Raw genomic sequence first — 16401 nt, 5'->3', positions numbered from 1 at the left:
CGACGCACCAATTCTGGGACCAACAGGACCCTGAACCACTACCGCCAAGCTATAAGACTACAAACTACTTAACCAGTAACCTGGAATATCTGCAATGAACCTTTTTGCACTAATCTCTTTTGACTCATCACTTACGCTGCCGTTACTATTTATTATCTATTCCATTGCCTAGTCACTTTATCCCTACCTACATGTACAGTTGAAAGCAGAAGTTTACATACACTTAGGTTGGAGTCATTAAAACTTGTTTTTCAACCACTCCACTCTAGTTTTGGCAAGTCGGTTAGGACATGTACTTTGTGCATGACAAGTAATTTTTCCAACAATTGTTTAGACAGATTATTTCACTTATAATTCACTGTATCACAATTCCAGTGGGTCAGAAGTTTACATACACCAAGTTGACTGTGCCTTTAAACACCTTGGAAAATTCCAGAAAATGATATAATTGGAGTCAATTGGAGGTGTACCTGTGGATGTATTTCAAGGCCTACCTTCAAACTCAGTGCCTCTTTGCTTGACATCATGGGAAAATCAAAAGAAATCAGCCAAGACCTCAGAAAAAAAAATCTGACCTCCGCAAGTCTGGTTCATCCTTGGGAGCAATTTCCAAACTCCTGAAGGTAACACGTTCATCTGTACAAACAATAGTACGTATAGTATAAATACCATGGGACCACGCAGCCGTCATACCAGATGCATTCTGGCTCCAAGAAATGAACGTACGTTGGTGCGAAAAGTGCAAATCAATCCCAGAACAGCAACAAAGGACCTTGTGAAGATGCTGGAGGAAACCGGTACAAAAGTATCTATATCCACAGTAAAACGAGTCCTATATCGACATAACCTGAAAGGCCAGTCAGCAAGGAAGAAGCCACTGCTCCAAAACCGCCATAAAAAAGCCAGACTACGGTTTGCAACTGCACATGGGGACAAAGATCATACTTTTTAGAGAAATGTCCTCTGGTCTGATGAAAAAAAAATAGAACTGTTTGGCCATAATGACCATCATTATGTTTGGAGGAAAAAGGGGGAGGCTTGCAAGCCGAAGAACACCATCCCAACCGTGAAGCACAGGGGTGGCAGCATCATGTTGTGGGGGTGCTTTGCTGCAGGAGGGACTGGTGCACTTCAGAAAATAAATGGCATCATGAGGCAGGAAAATTATGTGGATACATTGAAGCAACATCCCAAGACATCAGTCAGGAAGTTAAAGCTTGGTCACAAATGGGTCTTCCAAATGGACAATGACCCCAAGCATACTTCCAAAGTTGTGGCAAAATGGCTTAAGGACAACAAAGTCAAGGTATTGGGGTGGCCATCACAAAGCCCTGACCTCAATCCTATAGAAAAGATGTGGGCAGAACTGAAAAGGCGTGTGCGAGCAAGGAGACCTGTAAACCTGAATCCGTTACACCAGCTCTGTCAGGAGGAATGGGCCAACATTCACCCAACTTATTGTGGGAAGCTTGTGGAAGGAAACCTGAAACATTTCACCCAAGTTAAACCATTTAAAAAGGCAATGCTACCAAATACTAATTGAGTGTATGTAAACTTCTGACCCACTGGGAATGTGATGAAAGAAATAAAAGCTTGAATAAATCACTCTACTATTATTCTGACATTTCACATTTTAAAATAAAAGTGGTGATCCTAACTGACCTAAGACAGGGAATTTTACTAGGATTAAATGTCAGGAATTGTGAAAAACAGAGTTTAATTGTATTTGGCTAAGGTGTATGTAAACTTCTGACTTCAACTGTACATATCTACCTCAATTAATTTGCACCCCTACACTTCTACTTATTACTGGTACCCCGTGTATACAGCCAAATTATCATTCCTCATTTTGTACTTATTCATTTTTTCCTCTGCATTGTTGGGAAGTGCCCTTTAAGTAAGCATTTCACTATTCGTCTAAACTTGTTGTTTACAAAGCATGTGACAAATAAAATTACTTGGATAATATTGTATCCTGAGGTCCCTGGCAATTCCCAGGCCTACTGAACCATACCCCACTGAGGAGGATAAAGATGCCATGTCCTTGGTACTTGTATGTCCTTTAGTCTGTAAGCCTCCCTTCCTTATTGATACAACACAATAGCCTGTCTGATGCCATACACCACTGCTAGCAGCCTACAGGGAGACTAGTCTGACTATCACCCAGATGAGACAAGGAGAAATGTGCATCACACATCAATGACTGTACGTAAGGACTGTGTTCTGTTCAATCTTTCACTCAGCATTCCATTCACACTTGCTCTCTCTCTCACTGTTCCTCCCAGCCCGTCTTGTGTCTGCGCTCCTGTGAATACTTATCTGTCAAAACTCTGTCACTGTTATTGAGGTGAGACTGCACTGCAGCCATACAAGAAAAATGGGGCACCTATAAAGGACTGGAACCACTATCCTGGCTCCAGATCTGTTTGTCCCGGTTTTTGTTGTCAAATGGCAATAATAAACTGAATTTAATTTAAAGACTAATTTCCTTCATTTAAAATAAATTAACAGTACAGTGCATATTTTCAAGGTTAGCCCAAAAGCTGTTTCATCTTATCAATTTTAAGTTGTTTCATCTTATTGTCCAATGGGAATCCATGCAGCCGTTTCGTACTTAAAACATACTACATTCAGGCTCCGTAAACTTGATTTAATGGCGAGAAGGTGGGAAAACAACAGGGAAAATATGCATACTTTAGGAAACTCAATTTTCCACCACCCTTCTAGTGGCTAAATGCTAGTCCCGATGTTGTGTATGGTGTTCAGCCAATCAGGTTGCAGCAGTCTGTTGTTTACACTTGGTCCGAATGCTGTACACAATGTCAGGAAGTAGCATTAGCCACAAAGCATGGAGGAGGAAAATGCTGTTTCATTTTTTTTTAAACGCACATATTTTTTGCCTTCTCTCCATTACAGTTAAGCAGGAAATCGACGCCTTTGTAGCCTGAATGGAGAATGTTTTATGTACAAAGCGTCCACATGGGATAGGACAGTATAGCCAATTGGACGGTAACATGGAATGACCCAATATCGCCATCTGCCGGACTGTAGACTATATTCAGGTATAATCTCAAACCTAGTGCGTCAAACTGGAAAGTTTACATTTATTCAACACCGAACAACCTGTTGCACAATTGAAGACATATTTCGATTATCAGAGTAACTAATGTTAAGTTTCAAATGGACAATAAATCAGTAAAACACTCAAGAGGGTAAGCAAATATAAATTTTGCAATGTGTAATTGTATTCACAACATCTTGGCTACATTTACGTATACGTTGGTACACCATTGTTTACATTTTGGATCGTTATTGTTGTGACATAATGCTTCAAATCCGACATTAACACTTTAATCTTTAGCATACTATTTTAACCTGCAATAAACTAAACCCCCTTAATAAAGTCAACAGTAGCCCGTATAGTTGTTCACTTCAAGTTTTTTTTACAAACAAAAAAGTTCAGCGAGTTCAACTTCAAGCTAGCTAGCTAAATAAAGCGAGCTAACGTCAACTGTTGTGAATCACAAGGGTTCCCTTCCCCCACAACAAGCTAGCTAGCAATAGCCTGTCATTTCTTTACATATAGCGATAAACACGGTTAGCAATACAACATGCTTATCGATAACGTTCAACACGTCAACTGCCCCGTGTCTCTTTGTTTTAAGCTGTCGAGTATACACCAAGACATGCTAGCTAGCAAGCTAGCAGTCTTTCCTGCCAGTCAGTGGGCCAGTGCGGTAGACTGTAGCAGGGGCAACACAAAGGGAACTCAACTTGGAGCTAGCAACGCGCTAACCTGCAAGCTATCAGTCAAGCAATGCCGTTCGTGTTAATGGCAAGCTTTTTAATTAATGCATGCAAAGCCACATGTATTCGTAAAATAAATTATGTTGGTGTCAAATATTGTACACTTTTTAAAAAAAGAAAAAAGTAATGAGAACCGGCTTGAGGCCAAAGCTAGCTAGCATAGCTTGCCGGGCAGTGGAGAAAATAACCCGCTTACATGTTCTTCATGTTCTTCATTCCTGGCGGAAGATCGGGTCCTGGACGAGATGAAGAGAGTGCTCGGCTCATGCCGAGAGCTCTTTCTTGTGTTCACCATGATTTTTCAGTTTATTTGCACTTGTTTAGTCTGTCTATCCGTCTGTAGACTGCCTCAGTGAGCACGGCATTGAAGCGCCATTTCTCTTTCGCTAGTTCTCCTGGCAAAATTCGCTCGTGGACCACTTCCGCTTTGCAATGCTTGTCAGTCCAGGTACTAGACTTCAGAAATACCAAAGTTTTGTTATTTGATGAGGATAGATCAAACGTTTAATTGAAATAGTTGCATGTAGCCATATCACACAAATATATATATATATTTTTCGGGGGGGGGGGGGGGGGGGGGGGGGTTGCCATTCTACTCTACTACAACTGGCTAGCTATCTAATCTGACAAGTCAAGTCATTTCAGTTTTCCAAAAACGTTCGTATTTTACTGTTACTGTTACTGTTACAATTACTTGTAGCTAATATAACGGACATTTTCTTGTAAAATGTAACGGTTATTTAATTGTCTCGTTTAAGAATAATGAACTGATACTACTGAGTTTATTCGATTAAATGTGATTTCACTTGATAAAATTATAAATGTCTCCTGCTGTCTGCAATTTACAGTCGAGCCACGTGCGCGCTTGCAGTTGTTGTTTTGGTTTGCAGCCACAGAGCACAACTGGACGAAAATGATGAACATGCAAATAACTGATTCATTGTTCATTGTAGTAGCCTACCTGTAATTAATTTCTTAACAGACTGTTTAGCAATGTTTATTTTGCCTGGGAAATCAGTAGAATGTTCTACTCTTTCATCAAGCAAATTGCTAAAATTCTGACTCACTGTGCTTATAGGCCACACAACAACACCATATGCATCGTGTGTGAGAGAGAGAGGGTGAATACTACCGGTGTTGGCCAACGGAGCTGACCATCTGTTTTGTTCTTGTAGAACGTGTGATGGATGGGTCTAGCTAATAGCTAAAAGTCTAACAAAAAACTGAGAATATTCCTATCATACTAAGCATGTCTTTAACTATGCACAAAATACCATGAATCACAAACACCTCCATTAGCCTACAATATGGCATAGAGTATTTTTTGTTTATAAAGTATTAAATAGTCTATTTCAGTCTGAAACTACTACCAAAAGAAAGCACTACCTGCTGTGCTCAGTCAGCACCACAGAGGCCAAACCAGATGCCGCGTTCACGTGATAGCCGGAACCAGGAATCTCGGACATTTTCGACTTGCTAACTGGTTGAACGCGGCACATGTTTAACTACAAACAGTTAGCAAGCGAGTTTCCTAGGTTCGACTATTACGTGAACGCTTCAAGTGAGCTTCTAGTGAAAACATTACGGCAGCTGGAGCGCAGAGACGGCGCTGACGTCAAAGAAATTGCTCATCAGAAACTTGGCTGTAGCCTAGCAGCCCATGATTAAGACGAGAACACGAACTGGTAAAACAATGATATGTATAGCCTATTTCTGTGCAAACGCTAATATGTAATCACAACTCGATGAGCGATGCATTTTAGGCATATATTTTCAGGGAATCACAGTTGCAAAATACGTTGTCTGCCAGACGCGCCTTATGTAATTCTGTCGCATGTTGAAATGTGTGTGAATCCGTGTGATATTTGATAAAGGTGATTTAAATATATATTGTGCAAACTAATATTTCGATCTATTAATCACAGGCAGGAACTACTATTTTTGTATTTTGTAGCCTAGATAGTAGGCCTACATTCTCAATAGATCAGGGCTTTCAGTGGTTTTATTTAAGCCTACAATTGCATGGCTAAGTCGATTGAACTGTCGTGTCGTGATCTATCAAAACAAATAGTTAATAGTCTGATTTGGCACTTGAGCATGCGTATATGGTGCCTTTTAAAATTATGGAATGATATGATGATATTGATTATATATTTGTTCCAACTGCTGTCTAAAAAGCATCACAACAAGTGATATCGCATATTCTTCATGTCAGAGTTTTCTTCCCTGGTGTGTTTTGTCAGATGGACAACAGCAGAACACATCATGAAAGACATTGACACAAGAGGGAGTGACAAAGATGATACCTGGTGAGTGATCTGAAAGAACTAACACCCAAGGACTTACACATTTGGAAGTCACTTTTATCAGTTACCTTCATAATTGTTCCAGGTGTGATGGGACAGAGAACGAGGAAGAGGAGGTTCCTATAAGAAGAAGTTTCTCTGTGGAGGATCTTCTGGATGAGGTGGAGAAAATCAGCAATGTTGCCTCTGGAGGCTCAAAGGTCAGGAAACAAACAGGAAGTTCCTGCATCTAGAGTCTACAGTATCTCTCAACCCTATTATATTGTTATGATCAATACTCATACACATTCATCCTGTTGATGTCTGTGGTTGTCCTGTGGTGATGGATGTTCAAGGTGAAGGTGGTGGTGAGACTGTGGAAGGATGGCTTCACCCTGAATGACGAGGAGTTCAGGAGCTACTCTGTACAGGAGAACCAGGATTTCCTGGAAGCCATCAAACGAGGGTATGGCAACTATTCTTACTTTAATATACTAGGTTAATTGATCAAATATCCCGTCTATATATACTTTAGCTTTTTTCCTGATCCTGATTTTCCCATCCACCCCTCCCCTTTCCTTGCTGATTTATCTACCAGTTTTGTTCTTCTCTCTGTAAAATGTATTGATAGATTGGTTGGTTGACATGCCTGTCTGTCCGGTTCCAGTGAGCTGCCTGTGGAGTTGGAGAGCAGGGCAGAGGAGGAGGAACTGGAGGTGAATGTAGAGGATCTAACAGAGGAGGCGTATGTTCCCAGGAAGAAGACCTTTCATCCCTTCAGTGGGCCAGGGTACAGGCTGGGCAGGTGAGACATGCAATGGGACAGATAGATGGACGGACAGACAGACAGACAGACTGACAGACAGACAGGGAGAGAGAAGAGGGCTGGGCAGGTGAGACGGCTCAGTCAGAAGTTCTTGCAATTTCTTTGGTGGTTGTGTCATGCTATATTATAGCACTAGGTGTCACACTAAAACATCTTCAAAGCTTTGTCATGTGACATCTTCAAAGAGTTGACTGTGTGTGCGTGTGTGTCCAGTGTTGCTCCCAGAGTAGTGGTCCGGTCTCCATCGGTGCACGAGGAGGGGGAGTTCCTCCCGATCCCCATGATAACACTGGACCACGGCCTCCCTGTCACCTCTCTGCAAATCTGGTTGGCTGACGGCAGGAGGCTGGTGCAGAGGTTCAACCTATCACACAGGTGGATATTACACTGATATAACCCCTCATACTATCCACACAAAAACAATATTTTGTCAAAATGCAAAATCCTGATAATGTGGTCAGTGAAACTTTGCTTCTTGAAAGTCCAATATCTTGAAAACTTGACTGCAGACATGCAAAACATGTCAGCAGTCAAGTTTGTCTCAACAGTGAACTAATTAACTATATTTTGGTATTTCTTGTTTTGAGTGAATTTTCCCTTTATAACAGTATAGGAACTCACTGTATAGGAATGTGTCTGTCCTAAAGTGCCCTGCCGAAGCAGTTGGTCCTTACATCCATGATTCTTATAAGCTCAGTACACTGAATAAGCCAGGTCTTTTAAGGTTATCCTACTGACCATGACATAATCGTTCATATTCATCCTCACTTGATCTAGCGTGCCTGACTCTGCACCTGGGCCATGTTATCCCCTAGCACAGGGCATCATGTTACAGTTGAAGTCAGAAGTTTACATACACCTTAGCCAAGTACATTTAAACTCAGTTTTTCACAATTCTTGACATTTAATTCTAGTAAAAATTCCCTGTTTTAGGTCAATTAGGATCACCACTTTATTTTAAGAATGTGAAATGTCAGAATAATAGTCGAGAGAATGATTTATTTCAGCTTTTATTTCTTTCATCACATTCCCAGTGGGTCAGAAGTTTACATACACTCAATTACTATTTGGGAGCATTGCCTTTAAATTGTTTAACTTGGGTCAAACGTTTCAGGTAGCCTTCCACAAGCTTCCCACAATAAGTTGGGTGAATGTTGGCGCATTCCTCCTAACAGAGCTGGTGTAACTGAGTCAGGTTTCTAGGCCTCCTTGCTCGCACACACTTTTTCAGCTCTGCCCACACATTTTCTATAGGATTGAGGTCAGGGCTTTGTGATGGCCACTCCAATACCTTGACTTTGTTGTCCTTAAGCCATTTTGCCACAACTTTGGAAGTATGCTTGGGGTCATTGTCCATTTGGAAGACCCATTTGTGACCAAGCTTTAACTGATGTCTTGGGATGTTGCTTCAATATATCCACATAATTTTCCTGCCTCATGATGCCATCTATTTTGTGAAGTGCACCAGTCCCTCCTGCAGCAAAGCACCCCCACAACATGATGCTGCCACCCCTGTGCTTCACGGTTGGGATGGTGTTCTTCAGCTTGCAAGCCACCCCCTTTTTCCTCCAAACATAACAATGGTCATTATGGCCAAACAGTTCTATTTCTATTTCAACAGAACAGAGGACATTTCTCCAAAAAGTACGATCTTTGTCCCCATGTGCAGTTGCAAACCGTAGTCTGGCTTTTTTTATGGCAATTTTGGAGCAGTGGCTTCTTCCTTGTTGAGCGGCCTTTCAGGTTATGTGGATATAGGACTCGTTTTACTGTGGATATGGATACTGTTTCCTCCAGCATCTTCACAAGGTCCTTTGCTGTTGTTCTGGGATTGAGTTGCACTTTTTGCACCAAAGTACGTTCATCTCTAGGAGACAGAATGCGTCTCCTTCCTGAGCGGTATGACGGCTGCGTGGTCCCATGGTGTTTATACTTGCGTACTATTGTTAGTACAGATGAACGTGGTACCTTCAGGCATTTGGAAATTGCTCCCAAGGATGAACCCATTTTTTTCGGAGGTCTTTGCTGATTTATTTAGATTTTCCCATGATGTCAAACAAAGAGGCACTGAGTTTGAAGGTAGGCCTTGAAATACATGCACAGGTACTCAAATGATGTCAATTAGCCTATCAGAAGCATCCAAAGCCATGACATCATTTTCTGGAATTTTCCAAGCTGTTTAAAGGCACAGTCAATTTAGTGTAAACATCTGACCCACTGGAATTGTGCTAGTGAAATAATCTGTAAACAATTGTTGGAAAAATTACTTGTGTCATGCACAAAGTAGATGTCCTAACCGACTTGCCAAGTCTATGGTTTGTTAACAAGAAATTTGTGGAGTGGTTGAAAAACGAGTTTTAATGTCTCCATCCTAAGTGTATTTAAACCTCCGACTTCAATTGTATATCATATAATTAGAATTCCCAGAACAGGCACTCCAATTCAAGTCAATGTTCCATATTGGTTGTGAGGGGAAGAAATACCGGTATGTCCATTCTTTACATTCTATTTCTATCTCATGTGTTCTGTCTCCTGCTGCATGGGGCCTGCTGACTGCAGAAAACCTGATGTGACAGTGTAGATCTATACGATCCCTAGAAAGGGATTGCGTAACTGATATGCATGATTTATTATGTAACGGTTAGCTGAGCGAGACAAGGAGAGAAGTATGGGCTCCCTATGGGGCTTCATATCAGTATGAGATCATGTTTACTATATACAGTGCATTCAGAAATTATTCAGACCCTTTGACTTTTTCCGCATTTTGTTACCTTACTGCCTCATTCTAAAATGGATTAAATAGTTTTTTCCCTCATCAATTTACACACAATAGCCCATAATGTCAAAGCAAAAACAGGTTTTTAGAATATTAGGAAATGTATTTTAAAAAACTACTGAAATATCACATTAAGTAAGTATTCAGACCCATTACTACTCAGTACTTTGTTGAAGCACCTTTGGCAGCAATTACAGCCTCGACAGCCTTGGCTATGACGCTACAAGCTTGGCACACCTGTATTTGGGGAGTTTCTCCCATTCTACTTACAGATTGTCTCAAGCTCTGTGAGGTTGGATGGTGGAGCGTTTCTGCACTATTTTCAGGTCTCTCCAGAGATGTTTGATCGGGTTCAAGTCTGGGCTCTGGCTGGGCCACTCAAGGACATTCAGAGACTTGTCCTGAAGCCACTCCTGCGTTGTTTTGGCTGTGTGCTGAGGGTCGTTGTCCTGTTGGAAGGTGAACCTTCTCCCCAGTCTAAGGTCCTGAGTGCTCTGGAGCAGGTTGTCAACTAGGATCTCTCTGTACTCTGCTCCGTTCATCTTTCCCTCGATCCTGACTAGTCTCCCAGTCCCTGCCGCTGAAAAACATCCCCACAGCATGATGATGCTGCCAGCACCATGCTTCACCGTAAGGGTGGTGCCAGGTTTCTTCCAGTCTTTAAAAAAAAAAATGTATTTCACCTTCATTTAACCAGGTAGGCTAGTTGAGAACAAGTTCTCATTTGCAACTGCGACCTGGCCAAGATAAAGCATAGCAGTGTGAACAGACAACAACACAGAGTTACACATGGAGTAAACAATAAACAAGTCAATAACATAGTAGGGAAAAAAATCTATATACATTGTGTGCAAAAGGCATGAGGAGGTAGGCAATAAATAGGCCATAGGAGTGAATAATTACAATTTAGCAGATTAACACTGGAGTGATAAATGATCAGATGAACATGTGCAGGTAGAGATACTGGTGTGCAAAAGAGCAGAAAAGTAAATAAAATAAAAACAGTATGGGGATGAGGTAGGTAAATTGGGTGGGCTATATACCGATGGACTATGTGCAGCTGCAGCGATCGGTTAGCTGCTCAGATAGCAGATGTTTAAAGTTGTTGAGGGAGATAAAAGTCTCCAACTTCAGAGATTTTTGCAATTTGTTCCAGTCGCAGGCAGCAGAGAACTGGAAGGAAAGGTGGACAAATTAGGTTTTGGCTTTAGGGATGATCAGTGAGATACACCTGCTTAGCGCGTGCTACGGGTGGGTGTTGCCATCGTGACCAGTGAACTGAGATAAGGCCGAGCTTTACCTAGCATAGACTTGTAGATGACCTGGAGCCAGTGGGTCTGGCGACGAACATGTAGCGAGGGCCAGCCAACTAGAGCATACAGGTCGCAGTGGTGGGTGGTATAAGGTGCTTTAGTAACAAAACGGATGGCACTGTGATAAACTGCATCCAGTTTGCTGAGTAGAGTATTGGAAGCTATTTTGTAGATGATATCGCCGAAGTCGAGGATTGGTAGGATAGTCAGTTTTGCGGCGTGAGTGAAGGAGGCTTTGTTACGAAATAGAAAGCCAACTCTAGATTTGATTTTTGGATTGGAGATGTTTGATATGACACTTGGCATTCAGGCCAAAGAGTTCAATCTTGGTTTCATCAGACCAGAGAATCTTGTTTCTCATGGTCCGAGAGTCTTTAGGTGACTTTTGGCAAACTCCAAGCGGGATGTCATGTGCCTTTTACTGAGGAGTGGCTTCTGTTTAGCCACACTACCATAAAGGCCTGATTGGTGGAGTGCTGCAGAGAAGGTTGTCCTTTTGGAAGGTTCTCCCATCTCTACAGAGGAGCTCTGTGACAGTGACCATCGGGTTCTTGGTGTCACCTTGGTGTCACCTCCCTGACCAAGGCCCTTCTCCCCCGATTGCTCAGTTTGGCTGGGCGGACAGCTCTAGGAAGTGTCTTGGCGGTTCCAAACTTCTTCCATTTAAGAATGATGGAGGCCACTGTGTTCTTGGGGACCTTCAATGCTGCACAACATTTTTTGTTACCCTTCCCCAGATCTGTGCCTCGTCACAATTCTGTCTTGGAGCTCTACGGACAATTCCTTCGACCTCATATCTTGGTTTTTGCTCTGACGTGCACTGTCAGCTGTGGGACCTTATATGTTATGTCCAATCAGTTGAATTTACCACAGGTGGACTGGAATCAAGTTGTATAAACAGCTCAAGGATGATCAATGGAAACAGGATGCAGCTGAGCTCAATTTAGAGTTTCATAGCAAAGGGTCTGTCATGACTGTCCTGATCAGGTTTCAGGAGACCACAACCCTACAGATTATCTCTCAATCCCAACAGAGGAGGAGAGATCTAGGGGTCTGAAGATGTGGGGGTTTTATGACCCCTCACGCTCCTGGTAAATCTTGGGCCATAGACAACATTCCTGTGTCCTGTCACTATGGAGAACCAGCCTCAGAACATTAAACATGAAATAAAGGGACTTTGGAACAATGGTTTCCGTCAGCCACAAAGGTGGTCATGACGATAGATGGAATATGAAAATGTATGTCATTTTTTTGTTTTGTTAGTAAAGGTTAATAGATGATGTTATTACGAAAACATTGTAACTGTAAGAGTTTTCCTAGGATTTGCTTGGTGTTTATACATTGTACGTTGTATTGAACATTTCCAAATCAAAGAGAATGTTTTGGTAAAGATGAAATGTGAAGTTAGTTGTCTAAAATTGGATTTGAGTCAAATCTAGACCTTGCCTCTTAACTTGGTACGCCCAGAGAATTGCCCTAAAGGCGGTTATGCCCACTTCTGACCCGAGGGTATAAGACATGCTGGTGAAGAATTAACATAAGTGACCCAAGCTGCAGCCGAGGTCTAAAATGTCAACGCACCCAAAACTCAACCCAAGGTTGAAGACAAAGAAACATTTTTCTACCCATGCTACTGATGAGTATGGGCCTAAGCGGGTGAATTCAAACCGGACCACCTAGCCTCCACTCTCCATCGATTCGTGGTATCTACACTGTTTCATTCCTACGTTGTGAGCCCTGAGCTACAGAGCTGTCTGTCCTCAGAAGAGCCCTCCCAGAGCAAGGGCGAGGAATCAGACCAAAAGGACACTGACATCGTGTGGACGACCAGATAGTTGTGCCCGAGAAGTGCGTCATTGAGAAGCCTAAACGGCCCACGCGGAGCTTCCCATCTGAGACCTCCCACACGTAATTACATCATATTCTGACCCATAAGAGCGGCAGTTCGGGGCAAGGCTAGGGTTAGAATAGCATAGCTGACAAATGCACCCACATGTATATTTCTCTTGTGTACTTTCTCTTTTAAATCCCCATTTTGGGTATCACGCGCCATAGTGTGTTGACCCATTATACTAAGTTCTAATCAATAGCCTAGAATGTGTTTTTGTGTATCTTTTATCATCATTTTAGCTTTCTAGTAAATAAAGAACAACAGTTTTCAGCTCTGCTACCATAATTGCAAAAGGGTTTTCTAATGATCAAATAGCCTTTTAAAATGATAAACTTGGATTAGCTAACAAAACGTGCCATTGGAACACAGGATTGATGGTTGCTGATAATGGGCCTCTGTACGCCTATGTAGATATTCCATAAAAAAATCAACCGTTTCCATCTACACCAGTCATGAACAACATTAACAATGTCTACACTGTATTTCTGATCAATTTGATATTATTTTAATGGACAAAAAATGTGCTTTTCTTTCAAAAACAAGGACATTTCTAAGTGACCCCAAACTTTTAAACGGTAGTGTATATTTACAGATAGCATGCAAGTTTGTTATTATTAAGGCACATGAAAGTTCTCATGTTCCAGAATGTATTTCTGCCAAGAAACGCATACAAAAAATAGATTCAAAACTTGAAATTCCTCTATTTTGAAGTCGTGATGTGTGACATACACCTAGCTTCTTGAAACAAGTCGCATATATAGTGGTATAGAGAAGGGGTTCCCAAACCTTTTCACTCAGGCCTCCATTCCAGCATTGGGTAACATCCTGCGCTCCCCCTTGCGCGTGGGTACACAACACACCTATTTCTATGAGCACACACACTGTTCATGACACAAACTGTTCACACCCCTCTTGTTGTCGTAGAGAACATGTTGCATGTTTTAAAGCGTATTTCTTGCAATTCTGTAAGCAATTCATGTTTATTCAATGTATATTTCAGTGACTCAAACGTAACAAAATCTATGGGCTGATGTGGGCTAGTTGTTCTGGACATTTTCTGACAAGTTATAAATGGCTCTCTAAGATATGCAATGACTTACATGGCAGGAGGAAAACTAATGATGCACAACCCAATTTCATAATTGCGCCCCACTGTTTGGGAACCACTGGTATAGAGAGCAATGGTGTGTAGATGTTTTGTAGGGGAAATACTTGACTATTTTCCTGTTATGTTGTTCCGAGACACAGTTTGCTAATAAGTGATCATTAGTATTTATTTAACAAATTTCTGAATTCACAGAATTGTTTGCCAATGCTAATTTTGTGTGTATGTTTATGTGCCTGCATGATTCCCTCAATGCGTCTGTATGTGTGAGCTCATCTCTGTGTTGTGTCCTCCTCAGGATTAGTGACGTTCACGACTATGTCCAGCGCTGTCAGAGGAACGGCTCACCTTTCATCTTGACCACCTCACTTCCTTTCCGCGAGCTCCGGGAGGAGGAGCTAAGTCTGGAGCAGGCGGACCTAGCTAATGCTGTCATTGTCCAGAGGCCCCTCAACACAGAGGCCCCCTTCGGACACTCCTGAGTCCTGACCAATTGGAACATTCACAGAGACCCTGAAATCCCACCCACTGGTCACACAGACCCTTTTCCCAACAGAAACATCCCTCTTAGTTCACTCCTGAAGTGAAGGCAATACTCATATACAGTAGTCCCTCTGGTCTGTCCAGGGTGGAGATGTTGCTCCCAATCCCCAGTCACAGCCCACCTTATATTCATCCATGCCTCCTCTACTCCCCTCTTTCCTCTGTAGCTGCTGACGTCTCACATCACTCCTTGAGCATCAACAGGGCTCCAACTGCCTCCACTACCGCTCTAGCAATGTGATGAAAACCCAACATAGCCAATTCAGCCGTATCTTCCTATGTGTCTATCAATCAGTGCTGTAAAATGTTCCCTGAGCTCAACATGTCTTCCTATTCTGTAACTATTACCAAGGATATGGAATACACTGTGAATGTTGTGCACTATTTTAAAGTGCATTAATGTTGTGTTTGATTGGTGGTTATTAAGCGGCGATTAGTCTAGCGTGCGTCAAGAAAACATTCTGCATCATCATTCTGTCTTTATGGAAAAGGTGCAATCACATTTAACATTTTGACTGCAGTGGGCTAAGTCAGGGTCACAGTGTTTCCTGGTAGTCTTAAACAAATATACTTAGAAACAAAAGTATACACCTCATACATGGAAACTGATTCTATGTCTTTAAATGTACAGTACACTATGCACCACACATGCTTACTTCCTGATCAATAATAAACTACGTCCTTCAACTATCCAATCATTTTCTTGCTGCTTTAGACCTTTTCTCAACTGATAATGAAAAGTTTAGTTGTACAATTTTTTTAGGAAGGGATTCCTTGACTACTAACCATTTTACATAAAAGATATACAGTACCTTGCGAAAGTATTCGGCCCCCTTGAACTTTGCGACCTTTTGCCACATTTCAGGCTTCAAACATAAAGATATAAAACTGTATTTTTTTGTGAAGCATCAACAACAAGTGGGACACAATCATGAAGTGGAACGACATTTATTGGATATTTCAAACTTTTTTAACAAATCAAAAACTGAAAAATTGGGCGTGCAAAATAATTCAGCCCTTTACTTTCAGGGCAGCAAACTCTCTCCAGAAGTTCAGTGAGGATCTCTGAATGATCCAATGTTGACCTAAATGACTAATGATGATAAATACAATCCACCTGTGTGTAATCAAGTCTCCGTATAAATGCACCTGCACTGTGATAGTCTCAGAGGTCCGTTAAAAGCGCAGAGAGCATCATGAAGAACAAGGAACACACCAGGCAGGTCCGAGATACTGTTGTGAAGAAGTTTAAAGCCGGATTTGGATACAAAAAGATTTCCCAAGCTTTAAACATCCCAAGGAGCACTGTGCAAGCGATAATATTGAAATGGAAGGAGTATCAGACCACTGCAAATCTACCAAGACCTGGCCGTCCCTCTAAACTTTCAGCTCATACAAGGAGAAGACTGATCAGAGATGCAGCCAAGAGGCCCATGATCACTCTGGATGAACTGCAGAGATCTACAGCTGAGGTGGGAGACTCTGTCCATAGGACAACAATCAGTCGTATATTGCACAAATCTGGCCTTTATGGAAGAGTGGCAAGAAGAAAGAAATGTCTTAAAGATATCCATAAAAAGTGTCGTTTAAAGTTTGCCACAAGCCACCTGGGAGACACACCAAACATGTGGAAGAAGGTGCTCTGGTCAGATGAAACCAAAATGTAACTTTTTGGCAACAATGCAAAGCGTTATGTTTGGCGTAAAAGCAACACAGCTCATCACCCTGAACACACCATCCCCACTGTCAAACATGGTGCTGGCAGCATCATGGTTTGGGCCTGCTTTTCTTCAGCAGGGACAGGGAAGATGGTTACAATTGATGGGAAGATGGATGGAGCCAAATACAGGACCAT

At 41.9% G+C, this 16401-nt stretch overlaps 2 protein-coding genes across 4 annotated transcripts in view; one reads left to right on the top strand and one right to left on the bottom strand.

Annotated features, from left to right (window-relative positions):
* The window catches only part of LOC139407287 (ATPase family AAA domain containing 2B), a 154225-nt gene extending 149992 nt beyond the window's left edge, over nt 1–4233 (bottom strand). For both annotated transcript variants that reach the window (XM_071150930.1, XM_071150931.1), the window contains exon 1: nt 4004–4233. In XM_071150930.1, the coding sequence (XP_071007031.1) occupies nt 4004–4102 (99 nt within the window). In that variant the 5' untranslated portion in view covers nt 4103–4233. The remainder of the gene's footprint in view (nt 1–4003) is intronic.
* LOC139407288 (UBX domain protein 2A) lies at nt 3050–15236 on the top strand. 2 transcript variants are annotated; one of them, XM_071150932.1, is made up of 7 exons: nt 3050–3212; nt 6051–6116; nt 6199–6313; nt 6449–6558; nt 6760–6897; nt 7132–7293; nt 14302–15236. In XM_071150932.1, the coding sequence occupies exons 1-7, from the start codon at nt 3181–3183 to the stop codon at nt 14483–14485; spliced, it is 807 nt and encodes a 268-aa protein (XP_071007033.1). In that variant the 5' UTR covers nt 3050–3180; the 3' UTR covers nt 14486–15236. The 2 variants fall into 2 exon arrangements, with proteins under 2 accessions (XP_071007033.1, XP_071007034.1); XM_071150933.1 differs by lacking the exon at nt 3050–3212 and adding an exon at nt 5367–5492.
* Nucleotides 15237–16401: the final 1165 nt, after the last annotated feature.

The sequence above is a fragment of the Oncorhynchus clarkii genome, chromosome 4, assembly GCF_045791955.1.
Source record: "Oncorhynchus clarkii lewisi isolate Uvic-CL-2024 chromosome 4, UVic_Ocla_1.0, whole genome shotgun sequence".
Classification (NCBI taxonomy): domain Eukaryota; kingdom Metazoa; phylum Chordata; class Actinopteri; order Salmoniformes; family Salmonidae; genus Oncorhynchus; species Oncorhynchus clarkii.
The sequence above is the reverse complement of the archived record's forward strand: the minus strand, read 5'-3'. Positions and strand labels throughout refer to the sequence as shown.

What these genes read in the sequence shown, in the direction of transcription:
- LOC139407288 (XM_071150932.1), top strand. Translation starts at nt 3,181, where the DNA reads ATGGACAATAAATCAGTAAAACACTCAAGAGG. An exon ending in TCAGTAAAACACTCAAGAGG is followed by an intron (nt 3,213 to 6,050) that starts GTAAGCAAATAT and finishes GTGTTTTGTCAG; the next exon opens with ATGGACAACAGCAGAACACA. An exon ending in AGGTTCAACCTATCACACAG is followed by an intron (nt 7,294 to 14,301) that starts GTGGATATTACA and finishes TGTCCTCCTCAG; the next exon opens with GATTAGTGACGTTCACGACT.